The following is a 10,730-nucleotide window of genomic DNA, read 5'->3' as shown; positions in this document are numbered from 1 at the left end:
CAGTCCCATTACATGAAGAGTTCTCATTTTTATTATTTATTTGTGTACCCTGAGGAGTTATCCTTGGATGCCACCACTTCCAAGCTTCAATATCAATATGACTCTAGTGGAGGAACAAGTCTATTATTTGTTTCAGAACATGCAGAACTTTTTCTCTTCTCTCTCTCTCCCTCTCTCTATTTTATTTTGGATATTTATTTAATTTGTTTATTTTCAAATAAAATTAACTCACTATGAATGTGAAGAAATTGTGACTAACTATGTACCTGTTGCTATAGTAACTCAAACGAACAAGTTAAATAAATCAATAAATTTCTTGAGGGAAGTCCATATAATTTATTCGAGGGTAAACATTTTCGACAACAGCTACAATTTGGAATACAAAATTTTCTTGCAGCTCGGTAACTATTTCATAAATATGAAAAATGCATTTGTTTCGAAAAAGTATACAACTAAATTCATGACAATATACGATACAATTGCCAATGGAATGCTGAGAAAATAACTGCCTTTCACGATAACTTGTCACAGCTGAAGTTAAAACACACATACATCATTACAAAGCAACAAACATTAAAGATAACTCTGCGGTACAGTATTTTACAGATCTCTTTAGAACAATAAGTCTCCCCAAGCTGAATAAAGTTTTTGATAAAGCAAACCAGAACAAAGATTTTTTTTAATAACAGTATCAGCTTGAAGGAGCTCTCGTAAACATATTGTACTTCAGTTATTAGGAAAGGATATACATATTATCATATGCGTAACCATTTTTCATTTTGGACGAATAGTTATAAACGTATGCAATAAACTAGTCAGTAACAAATCCACCTAAGCATACAATGATTTCACATACAATTTGTCCACCTCTGAAATGAACCCATGGACTAGAGTATGTGTACAAGTGGACCAGAGTATACGTAGTGTGTGTGTGTGTGTGTGCTTACGCGCATTTTTGTAAGCAGCAAATTCTTAATTATAAGAATTTTCTGGCTAGTTTGTTATAAAAATTGGCTAATTTCTTATCATTGTATGAAGTTAAATTAACTGAAATGGTCTGTATATCTTTTAGATATTCATAGAATAAATCGTTCCAATCTTTGTTGGCCTATTATGAGCGCCATTATGTAATTTTGAAGGAACCAATAGAACCAAAGATGAAGAAAAATAAACTAAGAAGGGAGAACCAAACAAAAAGCCATATTGCAAGATCTGGGGGAATTTGCTTATTATAAAACTTTTAAATGCAAACAATTTAAATTTAGAAATGAAACTGAGAATTTTACCACAGGGTCTCACATCTGGTGATTATGGGCTTGGCACACCCAGTCCGGAGCTGGATATCATCATTCCCTTCTACTCTCTCTCTCTCTCTCTCTCTCTCTCTCTCTCTCTCTCTCTCTCTCTCTCTCTCTCTCTCTCTCTCTCAGGGTAACTCATCATAAAAAGTGTATATAAGGGAGCCATGTTCATAATTCGCCTCAGGCGACAAAATGCAAGGGCTCAGTTCTGTTCACTACTTAAGAAACATGCCGATTTTAAACAAAATCCAAGACATTTTGAGGCATCTTTACTCGAATCTTACGGTTGACTGTGTTCTTTTGTATTCCGATGAAAATCCTAAAATTTGTAGATGGACCGACTCCTTCATGGAAAGCTTAATTTACGTGCACAGTTTCCCGATTTTGAACGGAAATAGATACATGAACACCTTTCTAGGGTGAACTAGAGTAAAATTTCATATTGCATATGTGCAGTGTGCGTTCGCGCGCACGCATTTTTGTAATTCCGGAAATTTAATTTAATTTCTCTCGGAAACAAGAAAGAAATACTCTGGGCTACGAGTCTAGTTAAAACTCACGGCTATACAATGGCCGTTTGATTTACTATAAATTTCCTATAGGATAAAACGATCTCCAAAAAGAGACATTTATTTTGACATTCTTGACATTTATTTTATTTTGAAACGGTTTTATAACATTATAACGACTTCATTAGTTATTATTTACGAATACCTAAGATGATGTTTTGGACGAAGTTCAGAGATGTCAAGGCATTTTGCGCAATCCTACGTTGGTCATGACAAGCTCATCGCGTTGCCCTCGTTTAGGTTGAACTACCGCTAACTCTTCGGTGGCAGGTATTTTCTTCTCCGTAGGCGTTCGAGGAGGTTCCAACTCATTCGCAGCTATTTTAAAATTTTCCTGATTATTTGGGTCTTCTTCATAGAATCGATTCAATATTGTTGGTAATAAGAGTACGCAGGCGATAATAAGGCCTCCTACACAAAATACGACCAATCCAATAATCTTGCAAAGATCCAAGTTCTGATTAAAAGTTAGGGCTGTGCGGTCGATGATTTCGATTTCTTCGCGATATCCAACAATGACTTGTCGCCTCGTCACTAGGTGACCAATAAGTAGCACCACAAGACCAAAGATCAGAAGATTTATTCCAAGCCATAAGAACCCCTTCCAGAAAATTGCTGTACGACGTCGCTTTCTTGGTCCAATGAGGTACCGAAAATCTTCATTTTCATAATCAGGTAAATGAGAATTGCGTGCTGTTACAGCTTCGTAGAAGTTGTGCAGGTATGATCTTATTCCGAAGAAATTTTCGCATTTTTCTTTTAAATTTCTTTCTTCCCCGTTATTTCCATTGGCAGATTCATTGACAGCGTCTTCATCTGTTCCATGTCTGGGAGTTTCGGGTCGCATCTCCTCTTCTTTCTCTTCTTCCTCCTCAACATCCTTTTCGGTTTCAGAAACGCTTTCTAATAGCATCCCTCTGGAAAGGCTTCCGGCTTTTTTCATCATCGTCAATCGGTGTCTTTTTTTTGATTCATCTGAATTACGAATTTTAGGACGAGCACCTCTGTACACATCAGAAAGACCCTGCGAAAACGTCATAAAAATAAATTACTTTGTGGAGAAAGTAAATTGAACAGCTTATTTATCATAGTGTGTAAAAGTAAAAAGTTGAGAAATGGAAACTGTACGCAATTACAATTTAAAAAAACTACTTTTTTTTTTGCAATTTTTTTATTATGAAGTATATTTATTAAGAATCCCTCGCCAACAGCGGGGGATTCATTCCTCAAAAGTACTAACAGCTGGTAAGACTATAGGAAATAGATTTCGGAAAAACAATAATTATGCCAAAAAATATATGAAAAAAAAAAAACAGTAAATTTTATTTTACATTTATACAGCATAAAAACGATTTTGTAAGGTTGACAATAAAATAAATAAGCTAAGAACAAGGTAAGGGAACAAGATATATACAGACATACACATAAAATGTCGGTAATCTTCCTAGGCAGGTGCAACCTTCATTTTCTATAGTGAAACATGATCATCTTCAAAGCGTTACAAAAAACAAGTCCAAAATACTTTCGGGGATAAACGCAAATTTAATTGAAAATTAGACTGCACTGATTACAAAATTGTGTCTCGGCATCTTGGTATGTCACGATTTTCTTCTTCGAGAAGAGGGAAACTTCATGAAATCAGCTGCGATCACTCTTTAGATGTGCCCGAATACAGCGGCTTTTAACTAAAAGTCTAACTTGAGTGACATGGGTTTAGACACTACTGGGACAGAACAAAAATAGAATTTCTACACTATACTACCCATCCCCATGATTTCCGGGATGTAGGAGAAATAATTGTGATTTACCTTTGTTTAAGGAGACTGGAATTAATCGCATATACATAAAAAATAAAGCGTGGAATGTAAAATTTTGGTGTACAAATATAAAATCTCTTTTTCTTTTAAATTTCATGAAAAATATAAAACATTTTTCATGAAATTTTATTGTGAACATAAATGTATTGTGTCGCCCAAAGCGAATATATGATAATATAAGCATCCTGGCATGCAAATTCAGAGTATCCAATAGGAATCGATCTACAACTTTACACAACCGCACTTTACGCAAATTATTCATGCCTATAAAAACACGAGTTGCGTCCATATCATTTCATTCCTATTTTTTGGCTTGCTCAGTGGAAGATAGCCAATTCTCCAGTACTCAAGATGGAAAGTCATCGTCCTTTAGATGATTCTTTGAGATGGCAGCGGTTGGACGACTTGAAGCCAGACAGTCGCAGGCGGGGGTGGCACTTTGATTTAATATGTTGTCATCTTGGCACGCCCGAAGGGTTGGGCGGTGCTTGAGGGGCGGCTGCTTGGGACGGAGGATACACGATGAGTTAATGAATATTTGGCAAACTAGATGGAATGACTCTGATAAAGGCAGGGAAACCTACGCTTTTATTCCCTCCATAACAACCGTGAATTGGAAATCAAGATCGTGGTTGCAGTTCAACTTGAGTGCTTGTTTCCTGCTGACCGGGCATGACTTAATGTCTAGGCTGAGTCAGTTTGGTTTCGTCCCTTCTGGCTTGTGCTTCTGTAAGGCGATGGAGACCGGCCTTCATGTCATGCTCTATTGTCCCTGTTATGAAGATCTGCGCAGCACACTTGAGCGGGAGACCTTTTATTTGGATTCGGATACTTTGCCGGATTTGTTTTCAAGTCGAGTGTCCTTTAAATGTTTCCCAGCTTTTGTTATAACGTGTTTAAAAGGAGGGCCATGTTGTTAAGTGACAGTAGAAGTATTTCGTCACAAGGTATAGGAACAGCAGCCGAAGGCACTGGACAGCACAATGTGACATTCAGTGCCAACGGGCTAATATACCGGCTCTGTTTTAATATTGTGCATATTATATGAAATCACTTCACTTCATCATCACTTCATCTGCGACTACCAACGTGGCTTCACCAGGGGCTGAACTACGACTAATCTTCTCACTATCTGGCAGCAGGTTCTAGACACCGTCGATCGCTGAGGACAGGTTGATGTGATCTACACAGACCTTACTAAGGCTTTTGAGAGTGTCCCGCACAATCAACTTGCTAAAAAACTAAGCCGCTATGGAATACTTGACCCTTTACTATCCTGGTTGATGAGTTATATTTCATATCGAAAACATAGGGTGATCATCGGACAGGAAGTCTCAAGGGAATTTTTTCCATCGAGAGGAGTACCACAGGGATCATCTCTTGGGCCTCTTTTATTCACCATCTTTATCAACGATCTAACGCAATTTGTTGAGAGAGGTGGTATTAAGATCCTAATGTTTGCCGATGATGTGAAACTAAATTCACGTATCAGCAGTCAAGATGATGCAGTTATCCTTCAAGCTGCTCTCAACTCTTTTGCTGATTGGGTTGCTTTGAATGGGTTGGAGGTTAATCCTAGGAAATGCAGCTCTATTTCCTTGTAACTTCGAGGGAAACAAAGGCTTTAGTTAATCAATTTTACATCAAGGAGATGCCGATTTCCAGAGCTGACGAAGTTAAAGATCTGGGAGTTACTTTTACCGCTGCATGTGGGTTTGATAAACATGTTAGAAATATATTAAACCAATCGAAAAAACAAATTGGCTTCATTAAACGGCAAACATACAGATTTCAAGATAATCAGTTCTCTGTGCTCCTATTCAAGACAACTGTATTCCTTAAACTGGAGTTTTCTTCTCCTATATGGAACTCATACCATTCATACTTGATACAGCAAATAGAATCGCACCAGATGAAATTTATCCACTGTCTTTCCAGATGTAACCCCATGTTTTACCGCAGAATCTTCTATCGGAATCTCTGTTCCTACTTCAAGCTTCAATCTCTGGAAACTCGGCGAACTGTTCTTTATTTAAAACTGTTGTACCATATCTTCGCTGGTTCAACCTACCTGCCGGATCTTCTATGCCATATTGACATTCACGCTCCAGCGGTGGCTACTAGACAGAAGACTGCATTCCACATCGGCAACTCTAGATTAGAGATATCGAGGAACTCCTTCTTCAAAAGAACATTGGCACTCATGAACAAGTTTGACTTGGATATGGCTGTGAACAAGAAACAGTTTCACAGAACTATTTGGAGTAGGTTGACTGATTGACAGATGAGTTCTGGGCTAAAGATGTCCTCATTAATTCGTGTGTGTGTGTGTGTGATGATGTCTCCTGCAGCAACCTGCTCTCTGCGATTTTTCATGGCGCTGGACTTGACGTCATGAATAATTTCCGTAAATTGGACTTTCCCCGTTTGAATGAACTTTCATAGTACAAAGCGTATTACGTATTCTACTATTTATTTTTATGTTTTGTACAATCTTTGTTCTGTTATCTTTTTTTCTACTCTGTCATACACTTTAACTGGGCGCTTGCCTGTTGTGTATATTATATGTTAAAAATAAATAAATAAATTTTATTGATATTGAATCAAGATTTAATTGGAAATTTTAGAAAGATTTATTGTTTTTAATTTTTTCCCCTTTTATTTATTTATATATACATTTTTTATTTTATTTATTGTTATTATGTTGATTATGAACACATACTTTTAAATCAAAGGCTGTATACATGGTCTTTGGACCTTGAGAATTAGTGCATAATGGCCTAGGCCCTTGAGCACGTATGGGGTGAAGTTGTTAATTTGATCTATCTAAAGATGTGGGTGAACTAAGGTTCTGGCTGGCCATTTTGATTATTTTCTCTACGGATTTACTCATATATAACGCTTATGCAAATAAACAGACTCAGCACTGTAAATAAAACTGTGTCGAATCAGCAGAAGGTGATCTAGAAAAGAATTAGCTTACCAGCTTTTCTTCGCTCTTGTTATTACCCGTAATCGGCTGCACACGTTTATTGCCTCGAAGAAGAGATACTTTTTCTCCACCAGATGTCATGAACTCCTGTGTTCTGGAAGTGGTAGTGGTTAAAGTTGCAGTGGCTTCGATATTCTTGAGAATATATATATATAAAATAAAACTTTGTCAGTATTGTCGTTATTTCTATGAATCTATTGAAACATGAAAATGAATAAGGATTTCTTTAATTACTGTAAGTATTAGCGTATAAAAATAATTGTTTTAATAAGTTAAATTTTTAGTTTCAGAAATTTAACGTAATGACTACAACAGTTAGTTCAAAAATTGAATATATTGTATAATACTCATTATATATTACATGCATGATGTTTCGTTACTTTCTTCATTATTCGGGTAGTTTTAATTTTAAGAGAGTTTACGCAGATACTTTTTTTGTCATATTTTTTAGATCTGGCAAGGTATCTAATGAAAAATCGATATAAAAGTTTCAGGTAAGATTTTACGATTTCTAACTTTAAAATTTGTCTAATAAACTGCTTTTTCGGCAGTAAGGAAGTCATTCGCTACTATTTGTTTAGTCTGAATACATCAATTTATTTTCAAATACCCTCAGAAACTTAATTTATTAAAGAACAAGAATATTGTTTCCACAACCTCAAATGTCCAGCGTGTCCTATATGTATAAGCCGAAAAAGCTCGAAAATGGGAAATTCTCGTGAACGCCCTCTTTAGCTTACTGCTATAGTTAAAAGATTTCTCAGGCGGCTCAAGGTCACGTGTTTACACATTGATAAGCACTGTGGTTTAAAATTTAGTGACGGGTACCCCTTCCAAAATGGCAGTGATTGACATGCCTAACCCGCTATGGTTAGGCATGTCACCCTATTTTAAAACAGCTTACTGAGCGAACTATGGATTTGGGTCATGCTCGCGGATGTTAGGCTTAGTGATCATATTTAGGCCTAATAAAATGAAGACTTTTTAACTTTTTAATATTAAAAGACTTTGTAATATATACAATTCAATTAACTAATAAGGGTTAAAATAGGGTGTTTATCCCCCCCTCCTCCCGCTGTTTTAAAATAGGAAAACGAGTTACCGGTTTTAAAACAGCGGCAAGGGGGGCGGGTAAACACCCTAATAATGGGGTTAGGTGTCAATCATAATGGGTTAGGGTGTCAATCACTGCCATTTCGGAGGGGGTACTCGTCACTAAATTTTAACTGCGCTTTGTTTGGGGAAAATACCTATCAATGCATAAAATACAAAAGGATAGTAATTATTTAAAAAACAAAACAAAACAAAAAATATATATAATTAGATAAAATTAAAATTACATAAATAAAATTACATCACTAGATTGAAAAAGCATTAAAATATAGTAATTAGCTTAATTACTATATGTTTCTGTGCATATAAATATATATACATACTGTATATTTTTATTGTACTGAATTATGTATATAATAGATGGTTAATAGTTCGTGGCGTGGCATTTTTTAATTATCGTGAGCACCTAATCAAGTAGCAATGAGTGCATTCACGTTGGCTGCTGGTCTTGCGCAAATGCTGCAAGGCGTCAGTGTATTATGTCTGTTTGTAAATTGCATATATTCTGTGGTCACTGTCTGTTTTGGTGGGTGAAAAACCTAATTGTACAGAGAAGAAATATACACTGTGCTGCCACTTTATTAGGTACACCTACCAAGCAGCGTGTTGAGCCTCCATTAGCCTTCAAAACAGCCTGAATTCACCAAGGCATGGATTGAACAAGATGCTAAAAACGTTGTGCAGGAATGGAGTACCATGTAGGCAAGGCCGCCGTAGCCTAGTGGGCAGGCGCGCGGGTGCATAAGTACACGTGCCTTGAGTGACTGGGGTTCAAGCCTGTGACTACTGAATACGGTGCTGTTTCTTGTATTCTATCTATCTTGTGAACCCCTCTGACCGTTTGGTCGTCCCAGAGTATAAACAGAAAATGTATTTATTTATTTATAAGTGTGTCACACAGTTCCTTGAGATTCGACGGAGGTGTAGGCCTGCAGCGAGTAGCCCTTTCCAGCTCATTCCAAAGCTGTTCAATAGGATTCAGATGCACGGACTGAGCGGGCCACTGCAGCAAAGAAGAGTCATTGTCATGATCCTCGAACCATTCCATAGTGATTCGGGATTTTTGCACCGGCGCATTATCCTGCTGGAGGTAACCATCTGACTGAGGATAAACTGTCAACCTGAACGGATGCACTTGGTTAGCAACGATGTTTAGGTACGATGTGGCATTCAGACGTGAATCTATGGGTATCAATGGACCCAACGTGTGCTAAGAAAACATTCCCCACACCATAACACTGCCCCCACCACCTTGCACAGTAGTCATCAAACATGACGGGTCCATAGATTCATGTTGTTTTCGCAAAATTCTAAGCCTTTCCATCAACATGATGCACCAGGAACTTTGACTCGTCAGAACAAGCAACTGTTTTCCAATCCTCGATAGTCCAGTACTGGTGTTGCTGTGCCTACAGGAGGCGTGCTCTCTTGATCTTCATTGATAACAAAGGTATGCGATGTGGCCATCGGCTGTTGTAGCCCATTCGGGATAAAATGCGACTAGTGGTCCGTGGCGATATTTTGTTCTCTGCACTAAGATTGTATTCCGACGTGATGTGCGACATTGTGTCCCTGCTGTTTGCTTGCACAATTCTAGCCATCCTCCTCTGACCTCTCTCATCAAGAAGCGATTTTCTTCCACAGGAGTGCCGTAGGGAGGATGTTTTCTGTTCGTTGCACCATTCTCGAAACTGTGGTGCGTGAAAAGTTCAGGAGAACTGCCGTTTCAGAGATGCTTTGTCCAGCACCTTCTCCCCATTCTTGCTATGCTTTGTACACCTAACTGATACAAAAAAAGTTGTTCTGCTGCGTTTATATCCACAACTGTGGTCATGTGACTTGCAACGTTGTGGGACAAACCATTTGTGTGCACAGCATGGGTGTACCTATTAAAGTGGAAGCACAGTGTATGTCATTGTCATTATTTATTTATTTGATCAGTTCATAATACATTACATATTATAGTCCATTATTATATTTAATAAATATATAATAAATCAATATATAATTAATATAAAAAGTTAATTGGAACTGTTAAATAAAGTGTTATTGCCAGTGCAGTTAGGTAGTCTAGACCCTGACGCACATAGTTTTAGAGCATCTTTTCTAATGATTGCCATATGCGCATGCTCGTAAAGTATTTTAATATGAATCGGATATGAAAGAATGGGAGACAGAAATAACTACGCCTCTCCGCGACCTTGTGGCCTCTGGAGCTACTGCACCTCGGTTAACTCGCCTTTGCTATCTCGAAAGAGCACTGTACGAAGAGTGTAAATGCAAGGGATTTATGTCAGTCACTGCACTGCTGAATATTGTATTTTCATTTAAGCTTTTACAAGTCATAATTGTCTTGCAAGATTACTTTCTCACAGAAAGAGTAATTTTGCAAAGACCCGAGTTCGATTCCGTTGCTGGGTGAAATTCAAAATTTCTTGTAACGATATTAGGAACTTTGTTAAGGCCTTTTTGCCTATCGTGGCCAAGTAGGTTTCGGATCGAGGGTTACATAACTTTTTCTCTCCTGAGTACCAGTGAGCAGTCAGCACGTACCGTTATCCAAAGAGCACCCACTCCCCTCGTTTTACATATATTTTCACAAAACTTAGAGGGAGTGTTATTTTAATTCGGTGTTTTTGAAACTGTTCACTACTCCATGCCCTTGGAATTTTCACTACAATGCCCTTTGAATTTTCACTACAATGCTGCCTCTCCTCCCTCGTTTTAATTTATTATTTTTTTCCTCCTAAACGTGAAAAGACCATTAGACCAATAAAAATATCGGCGCCGTAAATATTTTGTTCTTTGTTAACTTTAATTCTACAACGATTCAACAAAATTCAATAAAAATATATAAAACATTACAAAAGCAATTATGGTACAAAAGATAAACCTATCTTTAGAAACAGATAAATTTCGGATACAGTAACAACTAATG

The 10,730-nt window shown here is 37.4% G+C and overlaps 1 protein-coding gene across 2 annotated transcripts in view; it reads right to left on the bottom strand.

Annotated features, from left to right (window-relative positions):
- Positions 1-1,407: 1,407 nt before the first annotated feature.
- Positions 1,408-10,730, bottom strand: part of LOC150081028 (uncharacterized) — a 59,716-nt gene continuing 50,393 nt past the window's right edge. For both annotated transcript variants that reach the window (XM_090381329.1, XM_090381330.1), the window contains exons 2-3: positions 6,671-6,814; positions 1,408-2,894 (exon numbers count right to left, since the gene is read on the bottom strand). In XM_090381329.1, the coding sequence (XP_090237455.1) occupies positions 2,049-2,894; positions 6,671-6,760 (936 nt within the window). In that variant the 5' untranslated portion in view covers positions 6,761-6,814 and the 3' untranslated portion in view covers positions 1,408-2,048. The remainder of the gene's footprint in view (positions 2,895-6,670; positions 6,815-10,730) is intronic.

Source organism: Mastigoproctus giganteus, chromosome 9, assembly GCF_048544385.1.
Source record: "Mastigoproctus giganteus isolate SK-2022 chromosome 9, ASM4854438v1, whole genome shotgun sequence".
Lineage (NCBI taxonomy): Eukaryota > Metazoa > Arthropoda > Arachnida > Uropygi > Thelyphonidae > Mastigoproctus > Mastigoproctus giganteus.
This window is presented reverse-complemented; position numbering and strand designations above follow the sequence as displayed.